The 15,829-nt window shown below is 41.4% G+C and overlaps 1 protein-coding gene across 1 annotated transcript; it reads right to left on the bottom strand.

Annotated features, from left to right (window-relative positions):
• Positions 1 to 239: 239 nt before the first annotated feature.
• On the bottom strand, positions 240 to 13,992 carry LOC139313797 (vomeronasal type-2 receptor 26-like). Its single transcript, XM_070939265.1, has 9 exons — positions 13,800 to 13,992; positions 12,254 to 12,415; positions 11,769 to 11,998; positions 10,584 to 10,597; positions 8,537 to 8,828; positions 7,216 to 8,049; positions 5,178 to 5,399; positions 4,522 to 4,651; positions 240 to 1,144 (listed from the first exon to the last, which is right to left on the bottom strand). Exons 1-9 carry the CDS (start codon positions 13,990 to 13,992, stop codon positions 240 to 242), a joined length of 2,982 nt encoding a protein of 993 aa, XP_070795366.1.
• Between the last annotated feature and the right edge of the window lie 1,837 nt (positions 13,993 to 15,829).

The following is a 15,829-nucleotide window of genomic DNA, read 5'->3' as shown; positions in this document are numbered from 1 at the left end:
ACTAATTTCTCCACTCGATTATGATCCGACATTCATCCACCTTCTGTTAAAGACTCAATTGTTCCAGGTGGGAAATGGGAAAAGGTGAGTGATTGTTCCACATTAGCGGATGCTTTGTAATGGTTCACCTCAGTTGATTATTTCATGGAAAAGTCCTTCCCTCATTTCATATTTTTGAGAAATCTGATAAAATAAAAAAGTCCAAAAATCGAAATAAAAATTCTCAAGAACTGCAGTAATTAGAGATTTTTGTTTCTTATCATATTTTCTCTACAATTGAGGTGGGGTCTAAATAGGATAATGTAGCATTTGGGGAAAAAGATACAAGACAAGAGACCAGCCCCAGAGGCCAAGATGGAGAAGATCTCCACGGCCACCATGGACTTCCCTTTGGTGCTCAGATAGGTCGGCAGGAAGGTGATCCACACACTGCAAAAGACCAGCATGCTAAAAGTAATGAACTTGGCTTCATTAAAGCTGTCGGGCAATTTCCTAGCCAGAAAGGCCACCATGAAGCTGATGAGGGCTAGGAAACCCAGGTAGGCAAGGACAGCATAAAACGACAAAGCTGAGCCTTCATTACATTCCAAAATGGTCTCTCCAGTCAAGGAATGGAAGTCCATATTAGGAAATGGGGGAGTGGTTACCAGCCAGGTGGCACAAAGGACTGCTTGGACCAGGGGACAGGCTATGACAATGGAGTTGGTCAGTGGTTTTCCTAAGAGTTTCCTTGACTTGTTTCCAGGTTTGGTGGCCATGAAGGCCAGAACCACCATGACAGTTTTTGCCAAGACAGAGGAAACTGCAAGGGAAAAGAGAATGGCAAAGGCAGTTTGTTGGAAGAGACAGGTGAGCTTCCTCGGTTGACCAATGAAAAGGAAGGAACAGAGGAAACAGAGCAGGAGGGAGACCAGGAGGATGTATGTCAGATCTCGATTGTTGGCCTTGACGATCGGTGTGTCATGATGCTTATGGAAAATTACTAGGACTGCCAATGTGATCAAAGAGAGAAAAAGAGCGAGAGATGCTAAAGAGTATCCCAGGGGGTCTTGATAGGAGAGGAAGTGGATCTTCTTCGCAATGCAGTGGTCCTTGTCCATGTTGGGATATTGGTCTTCTGGGCAGGGGTCACAGCGAGCTGCATCTGAAATCAAGAGTCATTTTGTATTTCATGATGTATCAAAAAGGGCTAATCATCCTTTACTGATAACCCTGATGACAGGTTAGCCAGAGGTAAGGTTGCTTTCAGCTTTTTGGCTCAAATTCTCTGCTTTGTGTTTTTTGTTTACTGTCAGGGTTCCAAGTAACACCCACAACCAAATAAGTCTCTGAGACAAGCAATTCCTCAAAAATCCATTTTATTAGACATGTCATATTGGCACATCTGGGAAAACCCAAAGCTGAAAGCTGAAAAAGAAAGTCAAAGTCCCTTCCCCTGCACCCACATGTCCATCATATGGTCCAATCAATCCATCGTCCCAACTGGAGATGCCTCCCAGTCAAGCCACACCAGGTGCAGGCTCGATGTCCTTGACTCTCAGAGAAAAGAATGTTGTTCTGGATAAATAACTCTATTAACTCCATGTAACCCTCCCACCACCACCACCACCACTTTCCCACAGCACTAAGTGTGGCAGCCCTGAAAATCCAACAGAAAAGATGGCCTCCAGGGCTGACATTTACTCTTTCAGAATTTTCTTGCAGAGAAGAAGAAGACATACCTGGATAGAACTTCTCATTTTCCAACAGGTCTATCAATTTCCTGGGACTGAACAAACATACTCTAGATAATAAATATTAGAGCTTGAACCTCACACTCCTTCGTGAAAAGATTTGTAATGGGATTTCTCAATGGGTTGTAAGAGAAGGAGTAGAAAGTCGAGGAGGTAACACATGAAGAGCACCAAGGATTCCTCAACACATAAATTGTGTCCCAAACTGCCTTGCATTAAATTGCTGAGGAGCAGGACAGGTGGCCTGGGGAGAGGGGTGGGCAGGACAATTTAGATCCATGAACTCAGAGGTTCTGCTGAAAATCATGAATATATTTTTTTTTATTGAAAAGTTTTATAGAAGATACAAACATTTTCTCCTCCCCTCCCACCCCTCCACCCTCGCCCCATCCCACCCCCCTTGCCCACCCACCCACCCTTTCCCCCTCCCCCTTCCCCCCACCCCCCTCCCTAGACTTCCCAGAACAAGCACAGGGTATAGCATTCACAAACATAAAGCTAAAATCTGCTAACAATTTGTTGACTTCATATTCTCCCTAGGTCTTTAACTCCTTATAACTCAAAACACTATAAACATAAACTAAAGATTAAAAGTATTTCATTCATAAACTATATGAAACTTCTTAGTCTGATACTTGTTTTGAATATAGTCAATCCATCTTCTCCATTCCGATATATATTTTTCGTTTGAGTGATCTTTAAAATATGATGAAATTTTCACCATCTCTGCCAAATGTGCAACTTTTAGTGTCCATTCCTCAATCGTAGGTGGATCTTCTTTCTTCCAATACTGTGCCACCAGTAACCTGGCTGCTGTTATTAAGTTTAAAACCAACTTAGTCTCTGTCACAGTACAATCCGTAACTATTCCCAACAAAAAAAACCTGTGGTGTAAATTTGATCTTTTTCTTTAAAATATTTTGAATAATCCACCATATTTTTATCCAAAAAGCCTTCATTTTTTTACATGTCCACCATATATGAAAATACGTAGCATCTTCACACTCACATCGCCAACATTTAGGTTGTACATTTGGATACATACAGGCTAGTTTTTTTGGGATCTAAATGCCATCTATAAAACATTTTATAAAAGTTCTCTCTTAAATTTTGGGCTTGTGTAAATCTTACATTTCTAACCCATATCTTTTCCCATGTTTCCATCATTATTGGTTCTCCTATATTTTGTGCCCATTTTATCATACAATCCTTGACTAGCTCTGTTTCTGAATCTATTTCCACTAATACATTATACAACCTTTTTATATGCCTTTGACTTTTGTCTCTTATTTGTTTTATCAAGTTCTCATCCTGTTGCAAAATACCAATTTTCTGATCTTCTCCCCATCTGGCCTGCAGCTGTCTATACTGAAACCAAGTTCTAATTATTATTCCTTCTCTTAATTGTTCCATAGATTTTAGTTGTAGTCTAACTCCTTCTTTATAAAGGAGTTCCTTATATGTAATCTTATCTTGTTTTTGCTCCACATTTATATTCTCTATCGCGTGTCTGGGTACTGTCCATATTGGTAATTTATCATTTAATTTGTATTGATACTTCTTTCAGACACGCAATGAAGCATTCCTTAATATATGACTTTTAAAAGTCTTATCTACTTTCTTATCATACAATAAATAAGCATGCCAGCCGTAGACCAGACCATATCCTTCAATGTTTAATATCCTTTCCTCCGTTAAATTTATCCAATCAGTAACTGCTGAGAGGGCAGCGGCTTCATAATACAATCTTAAATTGGGCATTTTAACACCTCCTCTTTCTCGTGTATCTTGCATTATCTTTTGATTTACTCTCGGTTTCTTCCCTGCCCACACAAACTTATTTATGCCCTTCTGCCATTCCTTCAAATTTTCATCTTTTTTAAGTATAGGTATCATTTGAAAAAAAAAAAAAAAACCTTGGTATGACATTCATTTTTATTGCCGCTATCCTTCCCAGCAAAGACAATTGTAATTTTTTCCACTTTTCCATCTCTTTCTGTATTTTTTGCCACAACGGTTCATAATTGTGCTGATATAGTTTCATATTTGTGGTCATAATATAAACCCCTACATATTTAACCTTCTTTACTATCTCAAATCCTGTTTCCAGTTTTAAATTGATGTCTTAAAATCCTCCTTCTCTCAGTACAAAATTTTTTCCCAAGCAAGAGGCTGTAAACGAAATGAAACTTTCCTGTAACTTTCACTTTCCACGCCCTTTCAAGCCTCAATCACCATCCTGTTGCAAGTTTACTGAGTTGTTATTTCCGAAGGAGGTAATGATCAATGAAGTGAAGTTTAGATACTTGCAGTCTGACTTCTCCTGCCTTGTTCCACCTGCAGCAATTTAAGATGTTGAAAATCCCCTCAGTTGTTGTTTGCAGAATTGGTCGCGGCGCCTTGCTCTGCTAATTAGCAGAGTCGTCCAAGGTCCGGAGCAGATTGACAGGCTTCTAGGGAGTTCTCACCCTTCGTGCCCCAGAATTTCTCCTAGGGTGCTTGGGGAGCTCTACCTTCACCTGTCAGCTCTCCTCTCTCCCCTTTTCCCAGGGAGAGAATTTTCAAGTCTCCAGACAGCTATTTTTTGGCTGTTCTGGCGGCTTTTATGATCCCGGGGATCGGGCGCTCACGGAGGAGCGTCTGAGACACGTGCAGAGCCAACCGGAAGCCCAAAATCATGAATATTTTGAAGGATGTCAATTTACAAAAAATAACAACAAAATTGATATTTGTTTCTACTGAATGGCTTTCTAGATCCTGGAAGATCTACATTAGAAGTGTGCTCTACCTGTCTGATTAGAAATGGTCCCTTCTGGACAAAGGTCACATTGGTAGCAGCAAACCTGCTGGCCCTCTGGAATGCTTCTCCTCTCTCCTGCCTGGCACCTCTTCATGCCACACCTGGCAAAGGGCACCTTCTACAAGAGAAGAGAGGAAAGGCTGAGATGGCATAAGCAACGGACATGCTTCATTGATTCATTTGTACATTTCTATATTCATCATCAGAAGGTCTTCAAAAGAAATGGTTAACTGGGGTCTAGCAGAAACCTGGAAAAGGCACAGGGAGAGTAAGGCCAGTTCCATTCCAAACCCCCAATGGATGCTGGAGATTGGAACTGGGGTTTGGCATGCAAAGAAGGCTTGTGAGTTGAGCTGTAGCTTTTCTAAAGCAAGCAACTATGGGCCTCCAACTGAAGAGGAATAATCCATGGAAACCACTGTTGGGTGCTTTAAATGCATCCTGGGTTTCAAGCAGAAGTTGAGAATAATCTCAACCTTTGAGCACAAATCAGACCTAAAATATGTTACATGCAAAGTAGTTTTGTTACAAAATAGTTGCCAAAGTTTTGATTCAGTAACCCGTTCTCTAGTAAGGAGGAGGGTATGTTGAATCCCCAGAAGAAAATGAGTCTTTTGTTGAATTTATTTGATCTTCCAGCTCACCTTTCTTGACCAGACAATTGCCTTGGAGTTAATGTTGAAATCCTGGCCTGGGGGAGCCCCAGGATCTATTTGTCCAACTTTCATGTGGACAAAAGATAGATTGGGGAGGAAAACCCAGTTGAGAAGATCATAACGAGCAGATCCCAGTCCTTTTTCTGAGAAGGAGATTTCATCTCCAGCACTGTTGTTGAACTGGATTTTCCTCAAAAAGGGAAGAAGTTGAATGAGAAGAAATTGGATTAATTGGCTGAAATCCACACATGAGACACCGTGGCTTCTATCGTTGTGTGATGGCCCTCATATTAGGGGATTTGTATGTATCTGAGAATGTAGAAGAGTTTCCTTTCTGGAGATTTGTGCAATCCGGAATAACATTAAAAATTTAACTACTTCCCCTACAAAATTTTCTCTTTTTGCATTGGGCATTTGTATCACAGCTTCTTCAGCTGAGTTTTATCAGGATGGTATCTACCTACAAATACTGTATGTCACTGCCACTTTTCAAAATTCAAACTTCCTTGTGATACTAGGCTATTTTTAAATGTTGACTTTGGCCCAAAGTCTTGAAAATGAGTCATGCATTTTAGGAACGATTAAATAATTTCTACCACATCAGGGTACGACCCCAATGACTTTCTCTAGCTGGAAGTCAAGGAAAGCAGAATGTGGGAACAAGATCTGACCAAGTGGGGCCATGTGAAGGAATTTCCTGTCCTGGTTTGTTATTCTACTGTCCAGGAGAGGTCCAAGGTTTAGCCTTTGATGCCAAATTGTGTGTTTGCTTGTCCCCTTCTTGTCATTTTCTCCCATTAATGGATCAATTGTTTCCTTGACTTTTTTCTTCTTGTTTAAATGTTGAAATAACCTTTTTGTTGTTATTTTTTACTTTTGTTCCAAGGCTTAAGTTCCTTTTAATATGCCAATTAGCAAACATTCCTTCTTTGTTTCTGTTTTGCTAACACTCCCCTGCTCCTCTAAGGATTTCTTTTCCACACAGGGCCTGCCCTGATTTGTGACTTCACTGGCCAAAGAGATCCGTTCTTTAGCCTTTGAAATAAAAACATCTGATGAATTTTAACTGGACTAGGTTGAATCCAGTTCTGTGTGCTAAAGTTGACAGAGGTTGCTTGGACACAACAAGCTGTTCAGGACAACACATTGCAAACTAAAGACACGAGGAGGGTCGCACAGCATGCTAAGCCTTAGAAACACAAACCAAAGTTAAAATCAACTGAGTTTAATATCTTTTTAAAAAGTAGTGGAAGATTGGAAGATGTGGAGAGACGTGGCCCATACAATCGCCAAAGGTCAGACATGATGGGTAACATCATCATCATCATCATCTAGACTACATCCTGAGGGGAACTGAGATGGTTCTGCAAATATGCCCACTTGGACTGTTGAAGCATCTGGCAAAATTGCCATCTTGTTCTATGTTCTCTGTTGCCCTGAGATGATGCTTCCTCCATGGAAGGACCACTTATGAAACTCAGGCAACCTCAGAAGAACTTTTAGGAAGGTCTTTCCTACATGAATCTCGTGGGCAACTGGTCTGGTTTATTTCTCTTCTCCCCCTCCACCTCCTTCAACAAAATATTGTGCTTAATTCACTTCACTGTAGTTTTTTCTTTAAATACTGTTTCAATCTGGTTTGATGCAGTGATATGATGCCCTACATATATTTAATGAAAGAAATACACAATGGGAGCTTCCTATTTAAAGATGATGATGATGATGATGATGATGATGATGATTTGCAGAAATTACCTTCCATGACTGGACATTGGATCACCCTTTAGTAATCTTCCATTTGTTACTTTGGAATATAGGCTGACCCCTCATTTGTGTTTTTGTTAATAATTACTGTTTTAATCTGGTTTGATGCAGATTTGATGCAGTGATATGATGCCATAGAATTGTTTAATTCAAGATTATATACACGGGGAGCTTCCTGTCTAAGCATCTGTGTACTGTATTAAAAACCTTCATCCAGTCCAGGGAATGGAATGGATTAAAAAAAAGTCACAGAATTTACCTGCCATGACTGGACATTTGAGATCCTCTTTCCAAGTCTCAGCATGGCTGGAGGGCCTCTGGATCCATGCATGGCATGTAGTGCGTGTGCCACAGCATAAATGGCATTGTAGATATTGTAACTTTCTCCTGTCATGCTTGCTTCAAACACATAAGATGGCAGACTCCGTAAATCCTCCTTTCCTGTACATGGTTTTCTCCCCTTTTGAGGGGTCCTGCCTGGTTTGTAGATCTTGCAGCCAAAGACCATTTCCCACCACTGTGGGAGAAAAATGTCCCCTTGTGGGTTCAAAGGGTCTAAAGACAGGAGGAAACGGCTGAATTCTGAGACATCCCCAGTGTGGTCCCTAAAATGCAAAGCCCCATGGAAGGGCTTTATAACTTTCAATGCATATTCAGTGTTCAACACATTAAGTTTCCAACTGGATGTAAAGATCCAGACTTTCAGAAGTGATGCATTTCTCTGTTTTTCATAAACAAACATAACCGCCTGTACATTTGTAATAGTACTGGAATCTGCAAACAAAATAATCACTTCACTTTTAGACCAAGTGTTGAAAATGTAAAGTAATTTCGGCCCTGGAGCAGCATAAAAATCAGATTTCATAATTTCAGTGAAGGCCAGGCAGATCTCCTTCTCCTTCAGCATTGGCACCAGAGATGAGACGAAATGTTCTCCACTGTCATCATCAGAGGCCACAAGCCCAACCCAGTTCCACTGGAAATACAGGAGCAGCTGGGCTATACCGACGTACTGAGGAAATTCCTTGGGATTAATCCGGAAGAAGGAAGGATAAACTCTTCTGCCTCCCTGAGTGAACTCAGAGCCAACTCCGAGCTGGAGAAAATGAGAATCTTCTTTAAAAGACAAAGTACATTTTAATGCTTGATTTTCTGGGTCCCCATTGTGCGGTTTCTAGCCCCACCAGTCGGGCTGACTCATTGTGAGTGGAAAGCTTCACCTTCCTCCCTTCTTAGGAGCAGCCCCCAGTTCCCTATTTTTCCCGGTTGTGATAGATCAGAAGTCAAAGGAACAAAACATCCACCTGATCCAGGGAATAAACTTCACTGAAAGGTGCAGAAAGATGACAAACTTCTATGAAAGTCAGGAAGTAATGCCTTTTTCAGAATTATATTTATCGCTTTGTGGTCATATAAAATATATGTTGACATATAAAATCCAGAAATCAGTTCAAATATAGGATGGATTATTTAAGTCACATAACCCTGATATTCCTTCCCCGACCCCCCAACAACAACTTTGCTTTCATCCTTGGCTTCTGTGTGTTTGTCTATTCCATACTATATCCATTGAGGCCACTTACCTGTGGGACCTTGTAGACGCTGAAGATGGAGGCCATCAGCCTTGAGGATTTGGGGCTCTCACCCCCAATGACAGAGAGCAGAGGGTCCCCCCTGTCACATTTATAACCTGGAACCATTCGGCCTCGTGTGGAGAGCAGGGAGAGGCTGTATAAGGAAATCTCCCTCTGAATCTGGCTGTTCTCGTAGATGTGGAAGCCAAGGGTGATGTTGGGCAGGAGAACCAGATCCTTGTTGACCTCCGTGACAGTAAACACCAAGGCCAGGAAGTACTGGTAGTTTGTGGGTGTGAGTCTATAGTGAGAAAAATATTGGGGAGCATTATATTTTGTGTGCTGTTGAAGTTGGCTTTGCCTTTTTTTGTGTGTCCTTGGAACAGAAAGTCACAAGTTCCACTGAGCTGTTTTGGCATTTTTAAGGATGTTTCTTGACTCAACTTGGATGGATTTCTTAGAAAGGAGAAAAGCCTGGCCGTCCTTATCCCAGATCATTTTAGACTCCTCTATCCTCTCTCCCTTCTTCACTTTCCTCCAGTGGCTGAAATCCTCCCCAGCTGCTCCTCTTCCTCCCTAATCATTTTCTTCCTCTCTCGGAGCAGCTTCTTCAGGTCTGAGCGAAAGACTCCAGTGAGGGTCACAGCTCAGACTCACCAAAGGCCATTAATCCCCAGCTCTGCTGATTCCTAAACTGAGGAGGGTTTTGTTTCGTTCTTTTTGCAATATCCACATTGGAAAGTTTGAACTTTTCTTTGAGTAATTTTTACTACGACTTTAGGTCCAAATTAATATTATAAGGCAACTTCTTCCCTAGGGCAGCTAGAGATCTCATCTTCCTCATGAAGAGTTCTGGAAAGTTAGGAAATTCTAGCCTATTTCTTGAATTTGCCTCTTTATGGAGACAAAGATCTGAAGGTCCCTAGAATGAGTATTTCTTAAAAGAGCCTGTGGAAAGCCCCCCCACCCCCAAGAATGCAATATTTTGGGGAATGTTAAAAGAGGCAGAATATTATATTTCCCCAAAGGGAGAAACGGAGAAACATGCCCTTAAAGACAGAAAGCAGAGTCCGTCTTTCTTAATAGCCCCCAGAAGATATTTTGTGCCCATTAAGAACGAGTATTTCTTAAAAGAGGCCCCGAATCTAAAGGAAAGAAAACAATCCCCGACATTTTTCCCCTCCAGGTAAAACTTACGTGATTTTATTATTAAGATGCAATGGGTCCTTTTGAAAATCAGGGATGCTGTACTGCAGAGAAGTTGCCAGGGGCAAATTCCCCCCAATGTTCAGATCGCCAGGCCTGTAAAATTCCCATGGATTGTGAAACGTTAAATATTTTTGCGATGCACACGTGCTTTGAATCTTCTCAGCAGCAATTGGGGGCAGGAGCCAGAAGAGCAGAAGCAGCAGGAGATGCAGCCCAGCCATTCTTCTTCTCTCACCTTCCCTCCTAGACCAGAAATCAAGGTTTGTGCAGAAGCTGAATTGCAGGGAACACCGGAAATCTCACCAGATTTACACAGTTGAGGCTGCCTTGCCAGCTGGATGACCTCAGGTCACATTTATATGATATCTCTTTGTAATAACACATTTGGATTTTATCACTTTATATCTTCCTATCTAGCTTACTCAGCAATTAGACCATGTATTTTATATTATTTTATTTTAATGATAAGGCTGCAAGACGAATCAATCAATAAACTACTGTAAAATCGATCATGCTTTCTCTTGCTTGTGTTTGGCTCTGAGACAAAAAGCAACTGAATCTCACTGAACCCTGGAGTTAGCTCTTTGGAAGACAAAGTAAAGCTCTCCACCACTGGGAGAAGCAGGTTTTTTTTAACCTTTGAAGATGTTTGTGGGTCGAAATCCTCAGGGGATACATTAAGAATTACTGTTCTTCTGGTAATTGCAAGGAAAAGCTACTGTCCTACCCACTGAGCAATAGATGTTGTTTGCACATCAGGTGGGGAAAAACATGTTTGTGTCCCTTGTAGCTAATCCACAGAGCAGATGGTCTTGAGAGTCAAAATGAAGTGAAGTTTTTGACCTACCTGAAAGTGAATACCTGAGCAGAAGATGGAGTTTGGCCTGTGTCCTAGTATGTTCAGACAGAATGGGTGCTAATGGGGCATGGTGGCCATCAGCTGTACCCTAGGAGGTGTGAGCAATCCTCCCAGTCTTTATAATGAATGACTGGTTTAGTTATATCCACATGACAAGGGATGGAATGGATTGATTGATCCAATTTATATGGCCACCCATCTCAAGCAAAGTGATTCTGAGCAGCATGCAACAGTCCAGTAAAAACTGTAAATAAGGAAGACAATCATTGCTTAAACCTTTATACAACCTTTATTAAAACAAATTAGAATTATTGGGGTTCCCAAGTCTGCCAGCATGACCAGTTCTGAAGGAACGTCTGAAGCTCAGGAGTGATGAGGCCAACCAATGCAGCTCAGTGATCAAAGGTATAATGAGATCTACCAGAAACATAACTGCTCTTGCTAATGCATTTTGCGCCAGATGAAGTTTCTGGATACTCTTCAAGGGAAGGCCCATATGGAACACATTGCAATAGTCCAACCAAGAGGTGACCAGGGCATCCTTGGTCCAGCAATGGGTACAAGTGGTACATAATCAAAGTTGTGAAAAGGCCCTTCTAGCCATAACTGCCGCTTGATCCTCAAGCAGGAGTTGTGAGTCCAGGAGGACCCCAAATTTCTTGCAGGGTCTGTTTGGGGCAATGCAACCCCACCCAGCACCATAGATGGTGTAGTTCTAGAACTAGAGACCCCAAAACCCAAACCCATTCAGTCTTGCTGGGGTTCCTTAGAAGCTTGTTTTCCCCCATGCAGACACTCGTAGCCTCCAGAGAGCAGGACAGGACATGCACAGCCCTGCTTAATTTGCCAGAAGCAAAGATGTACAGTTGGATTTCATTGACATGTTGAGAATACCTCACCACATGGAGGTGGATGAGCTTACCCTGGGGTCTCATGCAGATGTAGAATAGGAGAGGGGACTGCACTGACCCCTGTGGCACCTCACATAAAGAAGGTCCAAGATGGGGTCTCTCCTCCAAAGTCACCACTGAGTCAAGTAAGACAAGGATGGACACAGTAACTTAGCTGTTCCTGGCATTTCACTCTCCTGGTCCCAGAGTTCTATGTTATTCCTGGGATCTGTTGGAGTCCCTCTAACAGTTAAAGTGTCACAGCCCCAAATGTCACTACTACTAGGACCACTTTGGCCTTGACTTTCCACATCCTCTCCAGTCCATCCTTTAGATCCTGGACCAGTGTCCCATCCTCCTTCTTCCTGATCTTGCTGTCATTTGACACTGCTGCATCTATCATCACCACTGTCTTCTCTTCTATGACCTCTATGTCTGGTTGATTGGCCAGGACCTGCCTGTCTGCCTTGATCTGGAAGTCCCAGAGGATTTTAGCACTGTTATTCTCCACAACTTTGTGTGAAATATCACATGTGTACTTTGGAAGGTTTAGCCCATGCACTGTGCATATGTTCCTGTTCCAACTACTTGGTGGAGTCATTCAGTGCATGCTGTCCCTGCCTGCATCTTATATCCTGCCATTGTGTGTTGGTCTGTCTCTGAGGCTGGATGCAATATTCAAGTATGGTCAAACCACTGTAGAATATGGAAGAACCATGATTCCTCTTATTCTTAGCATTCTATGTCTGTTGACATAGCAAGATTTACGGGGGGCTTTCAGCTGCATCAACAGACACAGAGGGTCAGCAACAAGATTCTCATGTTGGTTCATGGTCAGCTTGTGCTCCATGAAGACATAGAGAACCTTCTCACGTGTGCTGCTGCCCAGGATGCTCTTTTCTATCCTAAACAAGTTCCTTTTATTTTTTCCTACACAAAAGAAGGATTGGAATATGTCCATGCTTAATTGATCTAGTTGGATTCTGACTATTTTTTTTTTAATTTGATTTATATGCCGCCCTTCTCCGGAGACTCAGGGCGGCTTACAATGCGTTAAGCAATAGCCTTCATACTTTTGTATATTTTATACAAAGTCAGCTTATTGCCCCCACAAACGGGGTCCTCATTTCACCTACCTTAGAAAGGATGGAAGGCTGAGTCAACCTTGAGCCTTGGAGAGATTCGAACCAGCAGAAATTGCAGGCAGCTGTGTTAATGACAGGGTGTGTAGACCACTGTACTATCAAGGCTCTTTTAATCCAGTTCATTGAGATCTTCTTTCAATCCTGATCCAATCCTCTGTGACAGTGTTTCTCAACCATGGGAACTTGAAGATATGTGAACTTCAACTCCCAGATCTTCCTAGTCAGCAATCTGGATGGGGAATTCTGGGAGTTGAAGTCCACAATTGTTAATGTTGCCAAACTGAGAAATAGTTCTTTCTGGTGTTATTTTCCTTCCATAGTTTTTTGCTAACTGCAATTCTAATAAAGACATATTTTAATTTATTGTCCTAGTCATTTTTAATGTGTTGAAAAGCACAGGGACTAGGATGAAGCCTTCAGCATTGAAGTCTCCTTCTAGCTACAAGTATACTGTATTTCAATACATTTATTCAACTAGCTCATAGCCTCATACTTCAGCCTCAGTTTTGCTCTCTTCTCTACTGGGATCTTATGGAAGATATTGCCAAATGCTTTGATGAGGTCAAGTTACACTATGTTCATTGCATTCCCATGGTCAAGTCAACTGATTATTTTATCTCACCACTCCCACCAAAAAAAGTCCAAATTGTTTTGACATGACTTGTCGAAAAACTCAAACTTTCAAACATTGCAGGACTTTCTAAATTGCTGGGCCAGGAACAAAGACATGAAACAAATTGTGAGGAAGGGAATATTATAATATACTTTGTGTTGCATCAAATCTCAAATGCAAATAGAAGGAATTTCAAACAGGAATTAAAAATGGTACATCTTTGGACAGAGATGATTATATAACATTTATATGATTTCTAATGTTTTACTGAACAAGCCCCTCCCTTATTTCATTATTGTTAAGAAATCACATCAAATTTAAAAAAGCCCAAAAGTCAAAAGAAAAGTTACTACATTTCACATAAATCAGAGATTTTTGTCCCCCATTATACTTTTTCTCTGATTCAGATCAGGCCTGAATAGGATAATGTAGCATTTGGGGAAAAAGATACAAGACAAGAGACCAGCCCCAGAGGCCAAGATGGAGAAGATCTCCACGGCCACCATGGACTTCCCTTTGGTGCTCAGGTAGGTGGGGAGGAATGAGATCCACACACTGCAAAATATCAGCATGCTGAAAGTAATGAACTTGGCTTCGTTAAAGCTGTCGGGCAATTTCCTAGCCAGAAAGGCCATTGTGAAACTGACACTGGCCAGGAAACCCAAGTAGGCGAGGACAGCATAAAACATTGAAGCTGAGCCTTCATTACATTCCAAGATGGTCTCTCCTACAAAGGAGTGGAAGTCCATGTTGGGAAATGAGGGAGAAGTTACCAGCCAGGTGGCACAAAGAAATGCTTGGACCAAGAGACAGGCTAAGACAATGGAGTTAGTAAGTGGTTTTCCTAGGAGTTTCCTTGTTCTGTTCCCATGAAGGCCAGAACCACCATGACAGTTTTTGCCAACACAGAGGAAACCGCGAGGGAAAAGAGAATAGCAAAAGTAATTTGTCAGATGAGACAGGTGAACTTCCTGGGTCGACCAATGAAGAAGAAGGAGCGGAGGAAGCAGAAGAGGAGGGAGCCCAGGAGGAGGTAGGTGAGATGTCAGTTGTTGGCCTTGACAATTGGTGTGTCATGATGTTTAAGGAAAATTGCCAGAACTGCCAATGAGATTGTGGAGAGAGAAAGAGCGAGAGACACTAATGTGTATCCCAGGGTCTCTTGATAGGAGAGGAAGTGGATCTTCTTAGCAATGCAGTGGTCCTTTTCCTTGTTGGGATATTGGTCTTCTGGGCAGGGGTCACAGCGAGTGGCATCTGAAGTCAAGAAATCAAACCTTTGAGCATTATTTCACCCTCCTTATTCCTCCTTCCCTCTACTATGGCATGACTGTTCCTTTTCTGCTATGGCAGATCCACAAAGGAAGTGATGGAACGACCCACTGGGCATTTCATGGTGGATGAAAGAAGGCAATTCTTTCTATATTATTGATGATACTTTGGCTAGCTTAGCCTGAGACAAAGATGTCTTCCGCTCCAGCTAATCTGACCTGTTTCCTGTGCAAAAAAAGGGCATCTCCAGTTATTGGGCTCTTCCATGATTATTGTGGTTTTCAGTGTGAAAGAGATTGCCATTTCTTTCCCAATTTTTACTGGAATCACAAAAAGATTGACAGATATGTCAGCCAGAAATCCTACTCTTTCGTGTGTTTGTGCATTCTTTTTGTGTTTGTGCTGAGAAGATCTAAAATGTAACAGAGAAAGACATAAAAATGTCTACTGTGTTTTGTGGTAGGGGAAGTTCTCATATGCTGATCCAAAGTGGTTTACAGAGGAATTGATCACAGCTGGGAGAGAGGAAAGAATGATCCAGAAGTACCAAAGCACTGAGAGTTCTTTGACTCAAGTTGTGTGCTTTGTACTTCAACTCTGTTGGTTCTGATTTTTGTTGTTGTTGTTGTTACAGGAGAGTGCTAACAGACATGGATAGATGTATCTCCTGTTCCTCTGACAGATCTATCAATTTCATAGTTGACTGACAGAGGAAGCATAGCACACCCTAACAGTTAAAAAATAAACTGAAAACTGAAATGCAAGTTTTTCAGGAAAATTGTGGCAGCTAGTTTTCTCAATGGGATGTGTGACTACCCTGCATGAAATTCTTGAGTAGGATCCAAGAAATATTACATGAGGATATTAATTTTCTGCTGGAAATCTATCTCCTGGGAGTGCTAAAACGAACATTTGAAATATTTGATTATTCATATTGTCACAGCTGCTAGACTCTCCTATGCTAGATATTGGAAAGAGAAAAGAGGACCAACTGAGGGACAGATAGTCAATAAGATACTTGACTGCGCAGAAATGTGCAGATTAACATATGTATTAAATGGAAAGGAGGATTCAGAATTTTATACGATCTGGGATTTGTGGTATAGGTGGTTGGAAATTAAATGCAAAAGTTAATACTCATGAGGAATAATACACAACTATTAGTTAATCCTATATATTATTATATCTTAATTAAACAGTAATTAATTTCATATATAAGAATTTTTGTACAAACTGTATAATTAATTAGATAATTGATTAGACACCGCACTTGTAAATATACAATATGACTACACGTTGCCGAACCATATAGTT

Source organism: Pituophis catenifer, unplaced genomic scaffold (assembly GCF_029215685.1).
Source record: "Pituophis catenifer annectens isolate HBS135680 unplaced genomic scaffold, rPitCat1.0.hap2 SCAF_1, whole genome shotgun sequence".
NCBI lineage: Eukaryota > Metazoa > Chordata > Lepidosauria > Squamata > Colubridae > Pituophis > Pituophis catenifer.
The sequence above is the reverse complement of the archived record's forward strand: the minus strand, read 5'-3'. Positions and strand labels throughout refer to the sequence as shown.